The sequence below is a fragment of the Thamnophis sirtalis genome, unplaced genomic scaffold (genome assembly GCF_051295495.1).
Source record: "Thamnophis sirtalis isolate CommonGarterSnake01/CBP01778 unplaced genomic scaffold, rThaSir2_p1.2 scaffold_6, whole genome shotgun sequence".
NCBI lineage: Eukaryota > Metazoa > Chordata > Lepidosauria > Squamata > Natricidae > Thamnophis > Thamnophis sirtalis.
The window spans coordinates 93,080,360-93,104,677 of NW_028261386.1; the positions used below are offsets into that span (position 1 = coordinate 93,080,360).

Here is a 24,318-nt window from a genome sequence, read left to right on the forward strand (position 1 = left end):
AACCTGGTCCGAGTAGAAGCTCCGCAACAGCGATGCCTCAAGTCCTCGAAGGCTTCCCCGCCTGTCATCCCTGCAGCAACTGTAATGGTTGTATCAATAGTTCTGCTCCCTTCGTCTGTACCACGTCCCTCACATCTTCCAATCCAGCTTTCTTTCTTTCTTTCTTTCTTTCTTTCTTTCTTTTTTTTTGGCTGGAGGTGGGGGAAGGATGGGAGAGATATTAAAACAAAAACGGCGATCCTTCTAGCTCGCTTTGTTGCTTGGTTTGCTGCAGCCCTGGGGAGCCATGGAGAGGGCGAGTCAGAGGCAGCCCAGCACCCGGCGTTTCCCCCCCCCCCTCGGCGCCACCGAGATGACTCTCCTGGACCCCACGACCTGCCGGTATCTCCCCCCCCACCCCGCTTTCCGCCTTCCGGAAGCCCATCGCTTGGGGCGCTTCAGGCTCTTTTCTTTCCTCCCATCCCTTGCCCTGCTTTCTGCTCGAACGCTCCGGCTCTCTGGGGCTTCGATCCTCCCTCTGGAAGTCGCCCAGTCAAGCGCTCTCTCTCCCTCTTTCTCTTTTTTTTTTCTCTCTCTCCCCCCGCCTCTTCGGCCCCGCCGAATCACCAAGTGAGCCCCGTTCCCATTTCCTCAGTCGAGGTTGGCTATCAGGCTCTCGCTGGGATTGCTCAGCAGCCCGGCAGATGCGGATAGAAGATGCCGGGGAGGTTTTAAGCGAAAAGCGGGGGTGGGGGAGCACAAGAAGGCAAGGCAAGGCGAGAGAGGCTGCTGGTGCAGAAGCAGGCGCAGCACAATGAAGGTGTGAGGGCGAAGCCGGCTGAGCAGAGGCTGCGCTGCCTCTCTGGTCCTCCTCCCTCCTCCTCTTCTTCCTCCTCCTCCTCTCCGTCGATCTTCAGTCGCCGTCTCCAGGAGGGGTATGGAGGGAAACGGATGTCCGACTCGCTAAGCAAGCCCTGCTTTGGATCTATCGCCGTGGACGCCTCTCTCTCGAGGAAAATGGTCAATAGAGACATGAATGGCTTTCCTGTCAAGAAGTGCTCCGCTTTCCAGTTTTTCAAGAAGAGGGTAAGAAGAATTTTTCAACCCAGGGTTTGCTGGTGATGCTAAAGCTTATTTGATCGAGGAGCGTCTCTCTCTCTCTCTCTCTCTCTCTCTCTCTCTCTCTCTCTCTCTCTCTCTCTCTCTCTCTCTCTCTCTCTCTCTCTCTCTCTCTCTCTCTCTCCTCTCTCTCTCTCCCTCTCCCTCTCCCTCTCCCTCTCCCTCTCCCTCTCCCTCTCCCTCTCCCTCTCCCTCTCCCTCTCCCTCCCTCCCTCCCTCTCCCTCCCTCCCTCTTTCCCTCCTCTGCCACTTTCTCTCTCTCTCTCTCTCTCTTTTTCTCCCTCTCCCCCCCCCTCGTTAAGAAGGGTCATTTTACAAGTGCAATGGAGTGACATCAGGACACTTATTTGTTTTAAACAGAAAGTGGACAAGGCAGGAGTGCAAGGCACTACATAAGCATCAGTTTTAAATTTGCAGTCGGGATGAGGCTGGATGGTAGGATGATACCCGAATAAAAGCTTTGTACAAGAATGGTTCTGTATAAACTGAACTCAGGAGGTTACATTCTTTTTTTTACAGAAATGGGCAATAGTGGCTATATTAAGCTTCTATGCTCAGAGGCAGTGTGTCTTTGAATATCAAAGACAGAGGATGGAGAGGTTTGTTGCCTTTGCCTCTTGTGGTGATCTGTTGTGATTTCTCCAGAGGCATCTGGTCGGCTTGTGTTGTGAAGAGTTAGCTAAATTCAATAGATCTTTGATTCAATCCATCACAACTTTGTTTATGGCTGGATCGTCTGCATTTGGCTGTATGCTCTCTTGGAGAGAGGAGGTTTGTTCATTTTTTTCTCTCCTTCCTCAGAATTCCTCATCTTAAAACCGGAATGCACCCTGACCTACTTTGCTCCCCCTCTAAAATGGGGATTTGGTTATTGGACAGATGGAACAAACAAACGTTGGCAAAGAACTGGGCATGAAAATAGAAGGCAGATTATTGAGGAAGAGCAAAAGGATGGTTGTCCAGCCCTGTTATAGCCTCTCCCATTGTGTGGCTCTTCTAGCTTTCTCCATTTTTTCATTCAAGCAGTTTGTGACCCTTTCATTCATAATATCCCAAAGTGCTGCATTCTTTCGCCTCCATTCATCTCTGGATGCTGAGCTATTTGCAGGTTCAGCAGAATTATGCCACAGCCTATAATCTACCCAGTAACGAAGGTTGTTCTGTGCAATCGCGATCCTAGATGCTAAGGCATGGAAGAAGAACTGGTGACAATTGTTTGCATTGGAAGACTAATACAGACTTATTTCACTTAAATTCTCTGGGTCCTTCTTAGCTTGTTGCACGATGTGATATAACAGATAAGATCCAGTTTGCTTTTGAGGTGGGAGAAATTGTGCCCATGATGTAATGCTTGGCTGATGATGCCACCTTGTCTGGGTACAAGCTCACAGTTGCCTACAAAGTCTTCCTTGTTAGTCCTGTTAACTGCATCCGCTCTCATTCAGCAGTTCTGGGTTCCATGAGATTTAGCTAATCAACTAGGCAACATTTTCTCTCTTAGAATGGCAATACGGAGATCGAGAGCAGATGATTAAGAAACAGGAGCGAAGAGGTTTCCAGCCCTCTTTCTACCTAAATCCTTTCTACATGGGTGTTTGTGTGTGTGTGTGTGTGTGCGCGCGCACGATTATATTAGAACCATATATTTCATGTGAAGTACAATAGTAAGAATAGGCAGATTGTGCTGTTCCTTCATTCACCAATTTCCATTCACCCTCCCTCTGCCTTATATGGAGGAGACTGTCACTTCCATTTAGCCCAATGGTTAAATGCAGAAAAGAGATTACCAACCAGAAGCTCCATTTCTCTTAACTCACCACAGCAGAAAGCATGACCCCGTCACGCACCACAAGGAACTAGTTTCGATGCATGAAGTGGAAAATTGGAAACAATTCCCACAGCTGTGGATTTGGTGTAACAGTACATAGTCTTCCCCTCTCTCTGAACGGCCATAGGGTCAGGATGCTTTCCCCAGAGTCTCCTTACCTTGCAATCTTACATACAGAAGGATAAAACCATTGCGTTTAATAATGTTTACTCCTAGTTATAAGTGAGGGTCACAGCCCTGACCACAATTAGTCTTTGACAGATGGGCTTTCCACAAAGGCATTGGCATTATTGTGAAGAAAGATTCATTATAGGGCTGTGATGGCAAACCTATGGCAGGTGTGCCAGAGGTGACAGCAGAGCCCTCTCGGTGGGCACACACACTATCAACAGCTGCTCTTCTGGTTTCCGGTGTGCACATGCACATGCTGGCCAACTGGTCTTTGCGGGCACCGGAGCACTGGAAAACAGCCCCCAAACAAGCTGTTTTTCAGGCTGTTTTTAGGCAGGCTTTTTGGCCCCAAACAGCCTGAAAACGCTATCCAAAAATGACCTGAAAACAGCCAAAAAACAGGCATGCATGTGTCCACCAGCTGGGCTTCACATTTCTGGTGCTCCGGTGCACTTTTGGGCACTCGGGCCAAAAAGGTTCGCCATCACTGTTATAGGACATTCTATTCAAATTCACATGTGTTTAGTTTGTTTTCTGTACAGGTAGACTTCAACTTGCAACCATATTTTTTTAGTGACAGTTATGATGGCACTGGAAAAAGTGACATATGTCTATTTTTCACACTTATGACCATTGCATCCCCCCTCAAATAGTCACACATGGTCAAAATTCAGAAGCTCAGCAATTGGCATGTATTTATGATGTCCTACTGTCTCAGAGTCATGTGATCAGCTTTTGAGACCTTCTGACAAGCAAAGTCAATGGGGAAGCCAGATTCACGTAACAACTGTGTTATTAACTTATTGTTGTAGCCCGCCAGCGGCCAGCAGAGCTGGCAGCAGATTTGGATAGTGAGGAAGTTGGGGAGGAACATGGGCAAGTCCTGGAGTCTGGGGAAGGCTCTGATGAGGGCTCTGTGTCAGAGGCAGAGAGGGGGCCAGAGCCGCATGCCAGTTATCAGCTGCCTTCAGAGTCAGACATCAGATGAGACAGATGAATAACTGGAGCCTATTCCCAGTATGCGCATGCGCACAGTTGCCAGATGAAGGGAACAGCTAAAGAACAGGGGTCGACTTGGGAGTAAGGCCACAGGTGGACGATGAATGGCCCCTCCCAGAGGAAATAAAAGAGGAGTGAAAAAGGGAGTGGAGTTTGAAGGAGACAATTAGTTCGTGAGACTCCTTGCCAAGCTTTGCAGATATCGGCCTGTCAGCTCTCCAAGCTAGATAAGGTCTGTGACTGTACATCCTCCCTTGAAAGACTTTGCTGGATGTGAATGAGCAGAATTCACAGTAAATTAATAAAAAGGTTTTTTTGTCAAGACAAGGAGTTGCTTCATGGTTTGGGGAAGCCGAGGTCAGAACACTTATACAGCTGTAGTGATTCTCATAACCACTTTGGCAAGAAAGGTCGAAAAAATAGGACAAAACTCACCAACTGTCTTGCTTAGCAATGGAAATTGGCTCAATTGGGGTTGTAAGTTGAGGACTACCTGAAATTGAATTGTAATTGTATATAAGAATAGGCCTTTGAAGCTTTGTCAGGGGTAAAACCTCTTCCCTCTCCCAGTGCTATTCAGAATGGCATCCCTGGTGGACACGTCTCATATAAAAAATGTCAACATTACTTCAACTGGCGCCTTTTCATTTTCTCTTCCATGCTCATCAATCTGTACTGAACTGTGGAATGTGAGAAATGTGCGCCATAATAATTGCTGGTTTGTATGAACACCCATGCCTTGTGCTAGGTTCACTTGAGATGAAATTCCATTTGAAGAGACTTGTGGCTTCTAATCACACAGTGCTCCAGGCCAAAGCAAATTCTCATTTCTCCATCTGCATAGTCAAAATCAGAGACATTAGAGGTCATGGAACCTATTTATTTCTTTAGAAAAATGTTTCTGCTCATCTTGACCCATCTATTGCCCTGCCAATAGATAAACCAACTTTCTCAGTAGAGACTACATTGCTTGATGTGAGTCCCATTGATAGCTAGTTCATCACTGGAATAATATTTGGGTTACATATAAGCTCAAACCTCACTACTATAGAGTGGCTTAGGGTATTCTGTAGATACCTGAAGAAAACTATATTCAAAGTTATGGGAAATTGGAAATTACATGGGAATGCACAAGAGTTTAATACTGGTTTTAAGTTCAACCAAATATTCTAAATTTCACTTATCCTGATTTCTTCCACATGTTTACCTAGTCTGGTAGTAGTACTCAATGACTAAAAGATACATGTGATATTGTAATAAAATATCTGCTGAGTTCTTCTGGTTAAATGCAGCACTGCAGGCTACTGCTAGATCAGCAGTTCAGCGGTTCAAATCTCACCGGCTCAGGGTTGACTCAGCCTTCCATCCTTCCGAGGTGGGTAAAATGAGGACCCAGATTGTTGGGGGCAATATGCTGACTCTCTGTAAACCGCTTAGAGAGGGCTGAAAGCCCTATGAAGCGGTATATAAGTCTACTGCTATTGCTATTGCTATTGCTAGGTATTGCAAATGTAACTAAAATAACAAACAGTAGTGTATCTAAGGGCAAAATACTTGCTATTGCTTCCATTGCCACTGGCATTAAAAGTAAAATGGTTTGCATGCAAACTTAAAATGCATTTTCATTTGTGTGTGTGTGTGCTGTGTATAAATTCATTTTCAAGTCAATATCAGAATAATTTCATAAACATACTGTATATTTCAAAATAGGGAAACAAACATGGTAGAAATCAATACAATGACAGGTTGGAAGGGGTATCATACAAAGAATGTGTTGTTCAACAAACATGAAGCTAGACCATTGTAATTTTGTGCAAAAGTTTTGGTAAGCCCTACTAGCAAGCTATGCTGATGAAAAGGGAACTTTTGAGCCAAGCTGATGCTGCAGCTACACAAAATGATGAATTCCAGTAGTGTCCTTTGGCACAGTTTCTGCCGTGATAGTGTGCTTGACCTTGAAAAATGCACTCCATTACAATTCTGCAAATGTCCCATGAAACCCTGTAGAGCCACGTGTCTGCAAGACTATTATTTCACAGGGGCATTGTGGGCGGGAGAGTGTCAAAATCTTCAAAAACATAGGTGTGATACTCCAATCAAAGACCTACAACCTTTTGAACAGGGATGGAAATCCCATCCCAGTTGCTTCACCTTCCAGTGAAACTAGGAACATGTTTTGCTTAAACTCAACATGTATTTCTACCAAAGAGTGGAAGCCCACAGATCTTATGATGCTGACTATTGGTGTAACTGCCAGATTTTTGATAAAAGTTGTCTGCAGATTGCCTATGCTATTGAGTTTGGCTAAGTCAGGGGTTTTCAGACTTTTTTAGGCCATGGATTTAAACAAAGTCCCAGAATCAAGAGGCAAAGCTGTAGTGATAAAAACTGGGCTGCCCTGGAGTGAACTTTAATTCTTTTGCCCTTAGTCCCTCAGATAATGTCAAGTTGTTTCAGAACACTGAAACACATTTTTAAAGATCCTGATCAAGTCACGCTCAAGGCAAAAGGCTTTTGATTGAGGAGGTAGGAGGACCAGGGAGTTGCTTGCATCGTCCTAACATGTACATCCCATTGAAAATCATATTCAGATTAATGTTACGAGACCAATTGTTAATATAAAGCCATATCATTCACTGTGGAATAAGGTTACATATTCTATATAAATTCTTGCTTTTTCTGGTGCTGATTATGAGTTGAGAGTGAACAATAAAAACCATTGACAAGGTAAATAAAAAAATAATTTGGATGCAATTCCGCACAATCATTCTTTGCTTAACACAAACCTGCATATTTCCTATTTCTATTTTTCCTGTGTACGTCATTCTTGGCATCCCTAACACGCAAATTCAAATTTGTATTGAGCTGGAATCCCAAATATTCTGCTACTGAGAAATTATTACTGAGTAATGTGAATGGCTTTTATTGTAACCCAGAATAAATGTAAGAAGTTTGAATAGAATCAATTTTCTTGACGAAAGATCTGTTGTATTACTTACTTCCATGAAGATCTTTGGTTCAAATTATTCTCACATCAGTCTGTATTCATACAGCCCATGCCCAGGCTAGAATTCAAGACCTATTACTTTGCAGAGATTGGTTTGCAAGCTACACTAGTCCAGCAATATCCAGCTAGATCCCTAATATACTAAAATTGTGTATGTATGTGTGTATGTGTGTGTGTGTGTGTATATATATATATATATACACACACACACACACACACACACACACATATATACACACATACATACATACACACACACACACACACAATATATATAGGGGCAAGAAAGCTGATTCAAATATGATATTAGTTATATCCAATATAACAGGCATCTAAAGAATCCCTTTTCATTTTGTCCTTGTGATTTATAAAAAGTTTTCAGTTATAGTGGAAATGAACAAAGTATTCACTCTATGAGCAATGAAACCGACCTTTCAGTAAACAGGAAATAAATGCATTCTTCTCCTTGTCTCTGCAACCCTATAGTCATAAGTGCATGAAAGCAATAATGTACAATTCATAATTGATATGCACCCTGAAGCAATATCCTGAAATGCATTCTGTATGCATTCCTGCAGTCTGAGCTTGTTTCTTTTCCCTGAAGTTCATGTCATCAGCTTAAAATATGGTACAAGCAGAGTCTCTGTATTACATGATTTACCAGTACCAACACACAAATAAGTTATACACATAGCCACCCACACACTCTTAGGGCTGCTAACTGAAAGCAGAAGGTCAAAAAGAAATAAAATGCAGACAATATAGATTATTTCATTCACGCGAACCCATTTTACATAAGTATGTAAGCTTTTTTAAAAAACGGGAAAAATCACTTTGAGTTCAGTTACATCCATTAACAGATCTTAGTAGTTTTCTTGGCATGGTATGGAAATGGTCTGCCTTTATTTTCTTCTGGGATGTTTGATAGTTTTTCTGTTTTTACTTCTCCATCAAGAAATATGTGGGAAACGTTAATTCGATTCAGAAAATAACCTTCAAAAAGAGCAAAATTAAAGACCAAATCATTTACTTTTTCAGGTGCTGTCAGATATATTTCCCTTCCCCCCCCACCTCAAAAGGAGAGACACTGGCTTATTTGAAATAGAATATTTTATTTATTTATTTATTACATTTATATCCTGCCCATATCTCACTGAAAAGTGACATCAACATTAATTAGAGGGCAACACATCCATCAATTCAGTTCCGTGAACAAACTCAATTAAAAAAAAACCACATAGCTCCAGACCATATAATTAGAGAGGTACTTTGGTACTCAACTGCTTTGAAACTCATCAAATTTAGTATTCAATTCATTTTGATATGAAAATTTTGTTCCAGTACTTATCATTTATTTGGTACTCAATACACAAACTAGAGCTTGTTGGTGTCAGCTGCCTTGTAACCCACTACATTATTCCATATGGGGAAAATTCATTTGGTACTCATCGTGCCTCCTGGAACCAATTAAAGATGAGATACCACCTATACTTTATCTTACGTTTGTCAAGCTAAAACAAATGTTTTCCTTTCAAAAACCTTATACCTTACCATTTGAACTGAAATTTATTTATTTATTTCCCTTCCTTCTTTTTTTTTCTTTCTTTCTTTCTTTCTTTCTTTCTTTCTTTCTTTCTTTCTTTCTTTCTTCTTACTTACTTACTTTCTGTACTTATTGATTTATTTTATTTCTAAACTGCATCATCTCCCTTGCTCTGTTTAACCACTGCATTTCTACTGGCTAAATACTAAAGTTAGGTGATTTCAGAAATACTCCATTCAATTTTTTGCTACTATTGAGGCAGGCTATATAAACAAATCTCCCTTCATTCATTTATTATTTCTTATAAGCCAGGCTATCTCTGGGTTCTTAATTTCTACTGGTCCTATCATCCTAACCCCTGTATATTTGCACAAATATTTTACATGTACATTCAGATATAAGGGGATTTATGGAAGGAATTTCAGTCAGCATTTTCATGACAACTCCATGGGTTTTTTGTGAATTATCATTATTATATAGATTAGATAGGTTTTTCTATATTCTTAAATTTTAATTTTCCTTAAAAGTGGTAGAATGTCTTTTTTTTAACTAACACAATATTCTGCAAAATGAAGTTCTGGCAATAAACTTATTCATTTCTTTTTTTAATTCAAGTAAGTTCTGATCCTGGGGAGAATATATTTGAAATACGTTTGCTATGTTACCTAACCTAAACAGTTGACACCTTTTTTGTAGGTCTAAATTGTCTCCAGATGGTTTTAATAAGAGCTCTTTTGAAGTACAAGTTTTTATTCTTTCATTTATCTTGGCTTTTCATTCTGTAAAGAAAGGCTAATTGCTCAGCCTGTTATGATAGATCCGCTCCAAATTTCATGAAATCATGTGGTGCAACATCAAATTGTGCAGTGTGGGAGAAAGAGAGAAGAAAGGGAAAATGGGTTGCGGTTTCTCAACTTCTGAAATGATGCTCTGCTTAAGCCTTGTGACAGATAAAAGCAGTAAACTCAACTATCTCCAATCTTGCTAAAAGAAAGCTTATTTATCTGCTGGATAAAGGCTAAAAAGACAAATAGATGATGAATAAGAACAAGAATGTAGCCTTCTCCAGAAGACAGGGGAATTAATTTTCTTTGCTTTTGAAAATCTGAAGCTAGGATTTATGAATCACAATGCCGATAATGGATCTGGTTCACTTTTTAAAAATAGATCGTGATTTTTCTATCAACTTTCATAAGGCAGTGGAAAGAAGACACGGAAGATAAAAGAGAAAATTCTTTTTTCCTTTCATTATAATTTCAAATAAGTGTAAAGTTTATTGTCAGGCCAAATTTCTTCCAAGATAGATTTTGAAAAAATAACATAGCTTCATAGAAGAATAAAATATAATAGAATTCTTTATTGGCCAGGTGTGATTGGACACATAAGGAATTTGTCTTTGGGGCAAATGCTGTCAGTGTACATAAAAAGACAAGATACATTCATCAAGAATCATAAGGTACAACAAAAATGGAATATTATGCTTCTGATTGACAGAAATCCTTCTGTTCAGGTAACAAAATATCTTTCTGTGACTCTTACATGTATGATCCATTCTTGCAAGCTTCTTCACTGGTTTTGCCACCAACTTGTATGTCTTCCCCAGTCCCAGTTTTAACTCTGCCTTCCTCCTGGCATGGTCCAGTTTTGAAGTTTTAAAGGTATTTCTGAGCGCATTATACATAACTAGGCATAATTTTCATCCTAACCTAAATTTGTTGTCACAGTACAATCTCTCTGTCCAAATTTGGATTTTCTTCTTTGTGATACTGAATCTGGTAGTATTTTTATTTCTAACATCAACCAACCAGATGCTTCCAACTGTTTACAAAGATGATATACCTGTGATGGCCTTTTACTGCTGTTTATTCCTATAATCTAGAATGTGAAGCTACTCTGATACTGAAGAAAACAATTCCATTGAACTTATCAAGCTAACAGTTTATTTATCATCAATGTTTGTACTTTCAAAATCATTTATATCTCACCCTGTGTCATAAATCTTATGTGAGATACAAGAAGTACAACAATAGATATTAAAATACAAGCACACTTGCAGCACTATGAAGTCATTACTTGCAAACAATCCAAATCTCACTACCCTGATAATTAAGATAAAAAAGCTTATATTGGATAATTCAAAGAACTTTAACCAAGCAACAAAGAAAAGGAAATATCTTTCAGCAGCCATTTTCTTCCTAGAGTTCTTCATTTGAAAAGTATCTTATACGTTCCAACTTTTTTCTCTGGTGTCAAAGGGTCTGTGCCATGCATTTATGAGGCCTGGTGGGTGTCCTTCCAATGTAATAGAGCTAAAAATGCATTCAGAAGGTTAAAGCCAAGCAAGTTTAGCAACAATTTCGGGATATGTTTGAATATGTTCTACAACCCACTTCCAAAGGCTGTGATCAGCAGCTAAACAGATTTCAGTAGTACTAAGTTGAAACATCTCCAGGAGATTACAGAACTGGAGGCTGGATCAAACATTAAAATAATATCTGGAAAAAGTCAATGACAATTTATTTGCCAGTTGAGTGTCTCTATGAAATAAGTAGCTTGACTGGATCAAAAACCCCTGAGATTTAATTTGAAAAATAACAACAAGAGGGATAAAAGAGACCATTTATGTTAACATTGAGCAGCCATCTCTCAACAGAGGGGGAGGGATGAGACAGCACCTATCCCCTGTCTACAATGCAGTCCTTTTCAGCAGTTTCCACACCCATTTGCACTCTGGGGAACCCAGAGGTGGGTTCCTACCGGTTTGGCCCATTCGGCTGAGTAGGTAGTAACTCGGCCTGCCATGACTCCAAACCGGTTCATAGGTGGCCACCTATGGTGCCACCATCTTTTTTATTATTGTTCATGCACACATAGTGAGCATCAAATGTGTGCACGCCTGAAGCGCATCCCTGAGTGAACCAGCAGTAGAAGAAGCCAGAACCCACCTCTGGGTGACTCTGAGGTGGGGGGAAAGTAGTCCCCCAAGTGGTCTTAAGAGCTCTCAGGAAAAGTGCTAATGATCAGATGACTGCAAAGAAATACAATCCTCCCACCACCACCATGCCAATCCTGTCAGAACCTATCCTTCCATCCCCCCACCATCCAGTCTTAACTCTCAGCACCTGTCCTTCTACCCCCACCCCCACCCCCATCACAACTGAGGGAGTTTCTTGGATGAGAAATGAAACGTTGTATTTCTTCCTCAAGGAAAAACAACAACAGTCCAGTTGCCTTTTGAAAAAGCACGTTTGAGGCAACTATAACCTGGATGCCTGAGAATCCCTGCAGACAAAACATCAAAACATTTTTCATTCAGAGTGCCACAAATGAGAAGTTTCTCTCATTAGTCTTGCCTCCTGGGATAGACTAGGATATATCACGAAGGAGTCAGGCCATTATTTTTAGCCCTTTTCCCCACCACTGCTTGCAAGAACAGATATTACAGCATCTCCAATAGCATCTGCCAATCTCTGAGCTCATCCAGCAAAGAGGAGCTTTCCATCTTCCTACATAATTGGTTCTGTGGTAAAAGTGCAGTTACTGTTGAAAATGTCCTTCAAAGGTAATCTGCTTTCTTGTTATGTAAGACCTTCTCTTTGAAACCTGAACTCTTGGATAACTAGAAAAACATGCCCTTCTTCCTTACGAGACCCCTTCAGATATTTGAAGGTAGTTCTCATCATTCATCTTCTCTTCCTAGAACTTCATGCATCACCTTCCTTCTGTCCTTCCTGGCTCCTCCCTCCCCTTGTATGACTAACTATTCAATCTTCTTGTTATCTTATTCTTCCCTGAAGGTATTCCAAATATTTGTCCAAATTCTTCTTAGTGCGATGAACAGAACAGATAGAATTCAGTCTATTCTTTTAGGTAACATCTTTCAAAATTGATTTCTTGTTCTTGCACTGAACATTTTTTTTCTCTAGGATTGACTGTTTTCTCTAATTATAGTTTGCAGGCAAAGAGGAGGAGATAAATTGCAAATAGGTGCAGACTGCATGGAGCAGTGTGTTGAGCCTGTGGGCTTGCCCCTGGGAAATGGCAGGTTGAAGAATTATTTGCCTGTAACTATATTTAAGGTCATCTGGAGTTGCCTGGCTCTAGAAAATTGCATTTCCAGTTTAATTCATCTGAAAGATTCCTTATGCTTTGTTTTCTTGCAATCTGCCATTTGAAAACCAGGAAAAGTTCCAAGAAAGGGCTGCAAACTAGACTCTTTAGGATGATAATGATTTTTCCTATGGGGAATATCAAAAATGCCAGCTAAATCTGGGCTAGCTTCCTATTTTTTAACAGAGCCCTACAGCTATAAAAATAAGTGGAAGCAATTTCTCTCTCTCATTTCCCCTACTCTCAATTTGGTTATAGTAAATAGCATTTTGAAGATTTTTTTTAAAAAAAATAGGTGATGCAAATGTTGTTCCCATTATGCTTTACTCCTAAGCCAAATCAACTAAATCACTAAAATTCAATTATGTTTAGTAAAAATAATGCAAATGCTTAGCATCTTTTTGGCTGAGTCTTAGTGTGCTTTTATTATCAGGGAAGGCAGATTTCTCTTGGCACTGCCTGTGCCATGCAGTTGGAGAAGAAGACACGCTTCCGTGAAGTTGATACTTGTGTACAGATTTAGTTTGAATTGTATAAACAAGCTGATACTAAGGCCAGACAATTGTTTAACCTACCGTAAATCCAGTTTAGGCATATGAAACACTGAATGACCTGAGTAGTGCTCTTCCAATTCCTAAATGTAACAAAAATAAAGGGGATAAATAATGAGGACTAGTGGAGAGCTTGTTTTTCTTTGTACTATGGATTGGGTCAAAAGATCATGAAAGGTTGAATACTCTGGCTCCAAAGTATAACCATTTTCTTTGGCCTTGAACACTATGCATCTTAGTTATAAGCACATGACAGATTAAAAATATTACTAAACACTAGCTTGGTTTAGGTAAGTAGGAGGCATCATCATTTGCTTCTGCCCCTCAGGCAGCAAAAATTGTGGGGCCTCCCTTTGATCTCTAGCTTAAGGGCAAGACTAAAATCACAAGGAAGATTGCTTTGAAACTCCTGAGCAATGATTATATAAACATAAAAGGAGTAGGGGAAACTTGACAGAAGGCTAAAAAGGGGGAACTAGGACAAAGGAAATATCCATTCTTCTGCTCTTAGTTCTCATCTGAGGCAGTCATGTTCTGTTTTTATTTCTTTTATTTTTCCTAAACCTTTGTTTCTTTGGGTTAGTAATTGCACAAAGGTGATGTGGGACCAGGAGAAGAAAAGCAGAAAATCTATGAAAAGGAAGGAAGGAGAGATAAAGAAAAAAAGAAAGAAAGAAAGAAAGAGAAGGAAGGAGAGATAAATAAGAAGGAAAGAAAGAGAAGAAAGGAAGGAAAGAAGGAGAGATAAAGAAAGAAGGAAAGAGAGAGAGAGGAAGGAAGGAAGGAGAAAGAAAGAAAGGCAGGAAGGAAGGAGAGATAAAAAAGAAGGAAGGAGGGAGAAGGAAAGGAAAGAGGGATAAAGAAAGAAAGAAAAAAGAAAGAAAGAAAAAAGAATGAAGGAAGGGGAGATAAAGAAAGAAGGAAAGAGAGGAAGGGGGAGATAAAGAAAGAAAGAAAAAGAAAGAAAGAAAATTAAAGAGGCCTTTCTTTCACTTCAGGAAAAAATAGTACTTGGTTCTTATTTTTTCATATAAAAGCTGAATGGATTTGCAGGCTCCACCGCATGTATCAAATAGACTAAGAAGAATTGTGAAAGTCTCATTTTGACATTTTTTACTGTATATCAGCTATAGCTGCCTCCAGAAGGAGAAATAGGACTAGTTATCCTAGAGTCGCTTGTCTGATGATCATGATTGCAGCTTTGTCCTCATAAATCATCTCAACAATCTCGGTATTCTTCCTTGTAATCCACCTACAGTAGCTAGCAAGACTGCGGCCAGGAAGGAATTACCTTTTCCCAAAATACTTGTATGTCAGATTGGCTATGAAAGCTGGAGAATAGATATTTTCTTCTTGTCACTGCTGAATGTTGTTCAACATTTCAAGAACTGCATTTCCCAGACAGCATCCCTAACGATCTGATATTTGTGCCAAAGAAAGAAGTCTGTGAGTGTGGTTTTCCATTCCTGCCAAATTTAATCAAAAGACAGAAGTTCTAAATATGCGACTGATTTGCAAATATTCCTCTCTTATGCAACAAAGGTATGACTGCAAATATCTGATAAAGCAGAGTTTTGGCTTTTCTGTAATTTTCTTGAAAGCTGCTAAGAAGTTACTGTTTTTACCAATACAAGTGAAACTTTGAGCACTTATTTCACATTCTTCAAGTACAGGTACTCCTCAACTCATGGCCACAATTGAGCCCAAAATTTATGTTGCTAAGTGAGAAATTTATTAAGTGTGTTTTCCTCACTTTACGACTTTTTTTGCCACATTGGTTAACTGAATCACTGCAGCTGCTGAATTAAAGATACGATTATTAAGTGAATCTGGTTTCCCTACTGACTTTGCTTGTCTGAAGGTTGCAAAACTTGATTACACAACCCTGGGACACTATCACTGTCATAAATGTGTCCATTGCCAAGCATCCAAATTTTGATTATATGACCACGGGGATGCTGCAATGGTCATAAATGTGAAAAACGGTCGTGAACTGTTGGTAGTCGAGGGCTACCTGTAGTATATAGCTTGAAAGAGAGGTGGTATTCAGCCAGTTCTGACAGGTTCTGGAGAAACGGTAGCGGAAATTTTGAGTACCATATTTTTCGGAGTATAAGACACACCAGAGTATAAGACGCACTCAGATTTTGAAGAGCCTTTAAAAAAAAAAAGTAGGTAGGTAGGTAGATGGATAGAGAGGGAAAGAGAGATAAATACAGTAGGTAGGTAGGGAGAGAGAGAGGGAGAGTAGTTAGGTAGGTAGGTAGATAGATAGATAAAGGGATAGAGAGAGAAAAATAGAGAGAAATAGAGAAATACAGTAGATAGGTAGAGGGATAGAGAGAGAAATAGAAAGAGATAGAGAAATACAGTAGATAGGTAGGGAGAGAGAGAGAGAGAGAGGGTAGGTAGGTAGGTAGGTAGGTAGAGGGATAGAGATAGAGAGAGAAATACAGTAAGTAGGTAGGGAGAGAGCGAGAGAGTAGGTAGGTAAGTAGATGTGTATTTATCCATGTGCTGAACAAAGAAATCACTGACAATCTGCAGCACCTAAGACTTTGTTTCTGCTGGCACAGCACTTGATCAATCTAATTCTCATCAATCACTTTAACTAAAGAGCTTTCCAAAAGGAAAATAAAAGATTTTGCACTGCAAACCTCCCAGAAATGGCCCATTTTTTGCGAAAAGGGGCATGAATAGCCTTGGGGGGGGGCTTGCAGGGTGCTCCTGGGCGGGGGGCAAAAACGAGCCAAAAATGGCCCATTTTTTCCAAAAATGGCCCATTTTTTCCAAAAATTGGCTCATTTTTTTGTCAAAAAAATTGCATGCATAGCCTTATGGAGGCTTATAGAGTGCTGCTGGGGGCTGGGGGGCAAAAAAGGCCCCTTTTGCTCATTTCTGCCCTCCCCAGCCCCCAGGAGCTCTTTGAAAGCCTCCATAAGGCTACACACAGCCATTTTGCTGAAGGGGGTGGGGCTTCCAGAGGCAAAAAATGCTGTATTCGATGTATAAGATGCACCCAGATTTTCAGCATCTTTTTGAAGAAAAAAGGTGCGTCTTATACTCCAAAAAATACGGTAGTTCAAAGAACTGTCAAATAGACTGGCCCCGCCCCTGCTTCCTCCCAGCTGATCTTCTTTTGTTGCCCTGAACAGGAGAACAGGGCTGGACAGCAGGTTAGTGGGGTGGGGAGGGAATGGGGATTTTGCAGTAACCTTCCCTTGCCATGCTCACAAACCCACCCCACCCCCATAAGAACCGGTAGTAAAAAAGTTTGAATCCCACCACTAGTTTGAAAGAGACATGACATCCTAGATTTAACCATTCCAGCTTCTCCTTCAGCTAAAGAGTTGTTCAGCTTTATATAGACTCCTTAACCAAAACTTAAGATGCATCTTAAGTGCATCTTTTTGACCAGATCAGATCAATATTTATTGTCTTTACACCAATCAATTAGTAGGGAAACCTCCACTGTCAATTTTTTTTTTTAGTTCTGCCATTTTCAGTAAAATGATTTCAGTACAAGCTTATCATAAATCAGCCAGACCACAAAGTGTTTTAAGTTTGGCCAGGAATAAGGAATGTTTACTCAACACTTCTGTTGAATGTGCTCACCTTAAGAATTTCTGCATAGAGTGTTACCACTATGTTTGGAAACGTGCCGTGTGTATTGCTGCAGTTAATCACACTGGAGGCTGAAATGTGGCCAGTTTTTCGGCATGAAAAATGTTAACACAGCTTTATAAACATCACGTCACTCATTGGTGAGGTTGTTTTTCCATTATTCTGTCCAAAATTCCATAAGCATAAACCACCATCTTGTTATGAGACCAACCACCTCTTTGAATCTCAGGCAAAGCAAACGGTAATTCATCATCATTAGCTCTGCCAATATTATTAAGTCCCAGACTGTCAAAGAAGTTCATCTTTTACTTCCCCACTAAATGTCATTGTATTTTATTCCTAGAATATAGTGCTAGTAAGGCAGTAAGTACAAAATAGTGTAAGAAGTTTCAATTATCTATCAGTCCTTCCTTCAGCCTTAGTTGACTCCTGGCTTCATGCAGTTGAAACTTGGCAGTTTCTTTAAAAAATTAGCAGTACTGAGTTGTCACAGATTTCTGATGGAAGCTTTTAAAAAAATGTAGTACAGGCAGTCTTTAGCAATAAGAATTGGGTCCAGCAATTCTATCATTAATCAAAACCGTCACTAAGTCACAATTTTTCAGTTTTTTCTTGGCTTTACACACCCGAGATGGTCATAAAGGCAAGGATTGATTACAAAATTAGTTTTTCATCATTGTGCTGTAGGATTCCCTGCCTAAGCAGGGGGTTGGACTAGAATAGCGGTCACCAACCGTAGACCACTGGTGGTCTGCAGAAAATTTATTTGCACTTTTTACATTGAACTAAATCAGGGGTCCTCAAACTACAGCCCCTGGGATGGATACGTGCAATGAACATTTGTGTTCCTGCAGAGAATCTCCTCCTACAGGGTCTTTTTGTGTAGTAAGGAGGGGGGAAGAAATTCTGACTTGGGATCTGCTTCAGCCTCCTGGTGCGGGGCTTTGGGCAAAGGATGGAGGAAACTGCCACTGGTGGTGAAGAGCTGGAGAACCTTGTTCCAGTGGGACTGCAACATGGCCTGGCACTAGCTGACCATCTCAGCCCGCTGAGCCTCCAGGCACTGGTACCTGGCCTTGCACTCCCGCAGGTCTTCCATCTGTTTGGAAAGCCTAGACTCATAGTCCTCAGTGAGGTGCTTCTACTGAATCTCCTTCTCAGTCAGATCCAGTTTCAACTGAGCCAGCTGTTTTGCCAACTCTTTCTCATGATGGCTGCTTAGCTTAACTGCTTCTTGTTGGGGCTCTAAGGAACCCAGGCGGGGAGTGGTGGCTGGGAGAGGAAGGGCGAGTAGAGGCTGGCGAAGTGCCCCTTGACATGAATGACATTGAGTTGGCCATGCCCACCCAGTCACATGACCACTTAGCCACGCCTACCCAGCCAATCATTAGGCAGATCATATTAGTGGTCCATGGGATTTAAAATTATGAATTTAGTGGTTCTTGAGGTCCAAAAGATTGGGGACTCCTGGACTAGGAGACCTCCAAGGTTCCTTCCAACTTTGTTATTCTGTCTGGTCTTCATTGCGAACAGTCACTTCCTGAGGGAGTTGGTAAACCAAGACTACCTGTATACCCAAAATTAAAAAAAAAAAAAACCTGAATTGTTCCCCAGAAAGGAAAACTGCCTTTTCCCAAGTCTGTGATAGATTTTGCAGCCTTGAAAAAAAGAAGTATGTCCCTAATGCCAAATTGCCAGTCCCACTTCAACTTCCATCAGCCTCTAAAACAGATACTAAAAGAGTTAATCCCAACACAGTTGTCCAATACAAATTTTACATGCGCAAGATCCTTTACATGCATAGGATTCCACTCCACGTCTGGGTTGAGAATAGGCAGCTGTGGAGTTTGGTTCCATCTAAGCCAGGTCCTAGGTATACCATCAGAGCCAGTTTGGTATAGTGGTTAAGGCACTCGCTAGAAGCCAGGAGACCATGAGCTCTAATCTCAGCCTTAGGCACAAAGCCAGCTGGGCGATTTTGAGCCAGTCACTCTCGCTCAGTGCCAAGGAAAGGACAGGGCCAAATCACTTCCCAAAAACCTTGCCAAGAAAATTGCAGGAAGTAGTCCAGACAGTTAGTTGTCAGGAGTCAAATACTGACTTGAAGGCCAAAAAAAGCCCTTTAAAAAGTATATACCAACCACAGCTGCACTGGTATATCCCATATTGTACTGCTGGGTAAATGCTCTTTACTTTTAAGTAATTAAGGAAGCTACATATTTTTTGCTAGATGTCACACATTTTGGGAAAGAACATAAACACTAATGTCCTATCTCATTATCATGAAATGGGATATGCTTATAGCTCTAGATCTGTGTTCTTGCCTAGGGACAAGTTGCAAAGGAAAAAACTGTTGTTATTACCCAGGCCCAAAAGGGAAATTCGTTATAGCGCAGTGGTTAGAGTGCAGTACTGCAGGCTACTTCTGCTGATTACCGGCTGCCTGCGGTTTGGCAGTTTGAATCTCACCAGGCTCAAGGTTGACTCAGTCTTCCATCCTTCCAAGGTGGGTAAAATGAGGACCCAGATTGTTGGAGGCAATATGCTGACTCTGTAAAACCGCTTAGAGAGAGTTATAAAGTACTGTGAAGCAGTATATGTCTAAGTGCTATTGCTATTGGTTTCATCTCCTGCGGGAATAAGGTTGCTGAACAAGCACACAAACTTCCTGATCAGTAGCCTTCTCTAGTAAAAGCATACATCATTTAAAAAACACATACACACCTGGAGAGAAAATTGACACTTAAGAAAGTAAAGTGCATGGCAATCTTGAAAGCGAATTTGAAGGCTGTATATTTTGTCAGGATTACATAACCTGGGAGAAGTAAAGCAAGGACATTTATACGCTGTTTTTCCTTTCCTTTTATGCTAGGCTTAAGTGTGCATGGTCAGATTAAAAAGGGCACCTGTGCAAATTCGTTCAGAATAATAATCATAAAGGGGATATAATCATAGGAAGAAAAAACTAGGAATGTTCTACATATCCATAACTTTTTCAGTAGAAATTGTGTATGGGGGAGAGGGGAATGGCATGCTTTTTAGATGTTTACAAAAAGATAAAGAGCCATCAGAATTCCTGCATCTAGAATCAAAGTTGCCCATCACTTCCTGAAAAGATTCATTAGAAAATCCTTGCCTTCTAGCAGGGTTGGCTCCTGTTCTTCCTCACCATTCTCCCCCTCCAGGCACTAATTGTCATTCATGAGATGATCTTTTTGAATTTCTTTTGAGCTCTTTCAGCATGAAAGGCAAGCAAATAATAACATAATATGTATTTTGATGCGCATTTCCAATAAAGATAAGAGCAATCTGTCTCCTCCAAACTCTGTCTAACAAATCTAGCCCAAATCGAACACTTGGAGACCTTGCTAATTTCCCTTGGAATAATAGGGCATTGAAATTGAGAAGATTGAAAAGGCTACCCAATAGAAGTTGCCAGTTCTTCAACCTGATCAGAGATAGCTAGCTAGGGTGCAGAGTTCATTGAAGACAATACACATCTGGTGTGATTTTGAAGTTATTTCTACAGTGTGCTTGGGTTAGAATTGACATATATTAGAGATTAAGCATGCAGGAAGAATCTTCTTACCCCTATGGGAGTGTTTGCAAAGCAATACTTTTTGTAGCCAATAAGTGATTCCAGCAAGAACAGAGTTGCTGCCTTTGGAAAGCCACTGTTTAAATATTACTAGACAACCTGTGTCCCATTGAGTCATCATTTCAGAAATATTTCCTTAGCTGATCAGGAAAACAGAATGTCCAAGGGTTGGGTGGGGGAGCAGTGGGAGAAGTGACTTCCGATTTCCTGCAGGCTTCCCCATTGAGTTTCCTTGTGGGAATCTGGCTTTGAGCATCAAAAATCTTCTCCCCTTCCCTTTCCAAAAGGCAGGTCAGGCTGAGTGGGAGCAGGAGTGAGGGATTGCAAGACTGGCTGAGAAACTGTCACACAACATTGAAAATAAAGATTAGTTGACCACACCAGCAGCCCACAGTACTGAAGCAGGCACAGCCTACCCAAATTTCATTCTCTTGGGAGTCATGGGTCCTGAAATTTGTAAGCATTTTGTAGGTTAGCACATTAAAGATACCTTAGTTCAAAAACTGTTACCCTGCAGTGTTTCACCCAACAAGAGTTTTAGTAGTATATAAATAGAAGGGAACTATTGGAGTCTTCAGGATGACTATAGGAATCTCACTCCCTCTGTTGAACCTGCTGTTTATCTTGCAGATTGTAAATTTCACTCTGAGAGTGGCTCATTGATGAGCAACATGAGATTATCTTCCTCTTGGGTTTTGTGGAATATGGTTACACTTTTAATAACTAGGTTTGCAACTTTGATTTTATTGTGTTGCCGAATATTTCTTTTACTTTTATACTTTTAGTGCTGATTCCTCTTTGAGTCTTTCATTTATACTCTCTATCCTTCCTTCAAGGAGGAAATATTTTTCATTTTGGCTTTCTAACTGGCAGCTGTTGTTTTGAATTGTTCCCTAACCAGGTTACCACATAAGCAAAAATCACTTTGAGAATGCCATTGACTTATTAACTTCAGAACCGTCTGTGGATTGTAAAGTGTTATTATCTTGTGGCTTGGCCCTCCATTTGGGCAACTTGCCTGAGGTGGTTGGAAGCCAGCATGCATAAGGCTTACCAACAAAATATGTAATGACAGCCATGTCCGGAGTGTAGATTACTTTGTCATTTTCAAGAAACAAATAACGTCTGAGCTTGTTTATACGGTAGTTTAATAAAAACAAGATTGAACTGTATTTAAATGATTGTGTAGCTATTACTAGCAGGCAGCATGCCATTAAACATCAGCCCTTTGTGAAGGAATGCTCAGATATTAAATGGGTTTCTTATATAAATGGGTTTAGTTGTCTTTTGACAGAGTGCTAGACCTGTATTTTAAAAATATCTACATTCAAGCCAGGATTTGCCAGCTGTGGTATTGGTGGTTCTGTCCAAAAGAATACTTTTTTTGTTTTCCACTATTAGAAACCAGAAGCATTACATGGCATCTGCATTTGCCATTTCTATATTTGTGGCAAGGGATATTGTTTTGCCTATTTCTTTATCATTCTGCATACTCCATTGACTATTATCAGGTGCTGCTGGCCATGAAACCAGAACCTGGATTAGTCACTTATAGCAAACAAAAGAATAATTCAGTTACACAATTCAATTCAGATGTACTTAGGCAATCCTATGAAGAATGAATTTATGTCTGTACTACAGCCTCATTAACGGGACACTATACAAAAAAGGAAGCAACTCCAGTGAGAGTTGCGCATGTGCGGGTTTGGAATGGCGACCGGGCTTTTTCGCTCCACATTAACCTAGCGAAAAAGCACCGGGGAGCCTCCAAACGGACCGCAAAAACTATTGGAAACAGCTCCTGGGAGAGCCCAAGAGCTGCGGAACCTACAGGACCTGCTGAAATCCAGAGGCTCGCATTTTCGTTATACCGGCAGCCCGGGTTATCTAGCTGTGCGAGGACGGCGGCGACGGCGGCGCGCGGCGGTGAGAGCGGCGCGCGGGCGTTCGGAGCCTCCCCTACCACTTTACCATCTGTGGTTTTCTGGAAGCCCCTGGTGCTGCTAGTGAGCCCCCTGGCCAATTACCTGCTGGCCCCTGGTCCTATTAGTCGTCCCAGAGTCGTCCCAGAGCAGCGGAACAGCAGCTGCTGAAGTTGGAAGGGAAGCGTGGAGGAAAGCATGGAGGAAATGGCGGCGCCAAACAGCTGACTCACAGCGTTACATTTTTACATCCTCCTTTCCGGACTTTGCTGGAGCTGAGTGATTGTGCCTGTGTCTGTGAGTCTTGGTGGCTAGTGAGCTGAGAGGGGCTAAATTTCTAACTCAGTTTACTTTAAAGTAGGGGGCTGTCGGAGGCTATATTGATTAGCTGTGCTTGCTGCTGTCCTAGACGCCCCCCCCCCTCGGATCTATCTCTGCTCACTTTATTATCAGTTACCTGCCTTATTATCTATCATCTGCTGTTTTACTATTTACCATCATTGTAGCCCCTCCGGACCTTGCTCCCTGCTCACTTAATCATTAGGAGGAGTAAGACTGTGGCCAACTGGCAGGGAGCGATAGAGGATGGCGGCTGCAGGGACAAGGACTGAGCCCCGAAAATATCAGCATTTTTCCTTCCATTTGCAAGAGCGGTGCAAGTCAGTCTTGATCTCTGGTCTCCTACATTGGGGCCTTTATACATCGTTGGGAAAGAGACTTTGGAATATACAGCCCGCTAACCTCCACCAGTGGGGTAGGACTACATGGTTACCGTTCACGAACTTTGGAACTTTACATTTAATCTTGTTCATATATAGCCACCTTATACACTACGTACTTCTAACTTGGTGGCTAAGGACATTTTCCCAGGACATAAGAAGAAGGGAGAGGAGCAGACCATCGCTTCCTCCACTGTTTCCATATTATTATATATTATAGCTGCGCAATTTTAAATAGTATGCTGAGTGTATGGGAGTTGGCTGGATTTGAATGAATGGCCCACTTTTAGTAATTGTTACCCTTGTATTTTATATGTTTTAAATTTCTACGTGGGAATTGTTAGTGTGGATAAATGAGAATGTTTGACTCGGAGGACCTGCTGGGGAAGGCGGGGGGTACTGGGGTGGTTGGGGGGACCATGGACATGGGAGTGGGTCGGAGCATAGCGGTCGTGACAGGGAGAGGCAGATATGGCGGGGACCTTAGGGCTGGCCATTACCGGGGAAGGAGGGTTCGCTACATTACAGAGATCCCTCCTTCCGGCCCTAGGAGTCCCACTCCAAGACCAGATGGCGCGAGTAGTCAGGACCCTGGTCTCAGGCTGTTGTCGCTAAATGCCAGGTCTGTTGTTCATAAAGCTCCCCTCGTCCGGGACTTAATTACTGACGAGAGGGCAGACCTGGCATGTATTACTGAAACCTGGCTGGGCACAGAAGGAGGAGTCCCCCTTGTAGAGATGTGCCCAGAGGGATTTCAGGTGCTTCATCAGCCGAGAGCCCAGGGAAGGGGTGGCGGTGTGGCTATTGTAATCCGGGAGTCTCTGTTACCTCGTAGGGTCCCTGCTCCGGAGCTTGTCGGGTGTGAGTCTCTGCTGATAAAGTTGGACCTCAAGGGTCAAGTGGGTTTGCTGCTAACGTACCTGCCTCCCAACTGCGTTGCAGCATCCCTCCCCTCGCTCCTCGAGTCAGTAGCCGAGCTGGCGGTTGAGTTCCCCAGGCTTATAGTTCTGGGGGATTTCAACTTGCCATCGCTCGGTGAACGCTCTGACGGGGCGCAGGAGTTCATGGCTTCCATGACAGCCATGGGCTTGACCCAAGTAATTCGGGGCCCAACCCACGCAGCGGGTCACATGCTCGACCTCGTATTC

The 24,318-nt window shown here is 41.7% G+C and overlaps 1 protein-coding gene across 1 annotated transcript in view; it reads left to right on the plus strand.

The window, feature by feature from the left end:
- Positions 1-649: 649 nt before the first annotated feature.
- LOC148045089 (serine/threonine-protein kinase Sgk1-like) overlaps positions 650-24,318 on the plus strand; it is an 87,475-nt gene continuing 63,806 nt past the window's right edge. Inside the window, exon 1 of the mRNA XM_087718449.1 lies at positions 650-1,065. Within this exon, the coding sequence (XP_087574575.1) occupies positions 931-1,065 (135 nt within the window). The 5' untranslated portion in view covers positions 650-930. The remainder of the gene's footprint in view (positions 1,066-24,318) is intronic.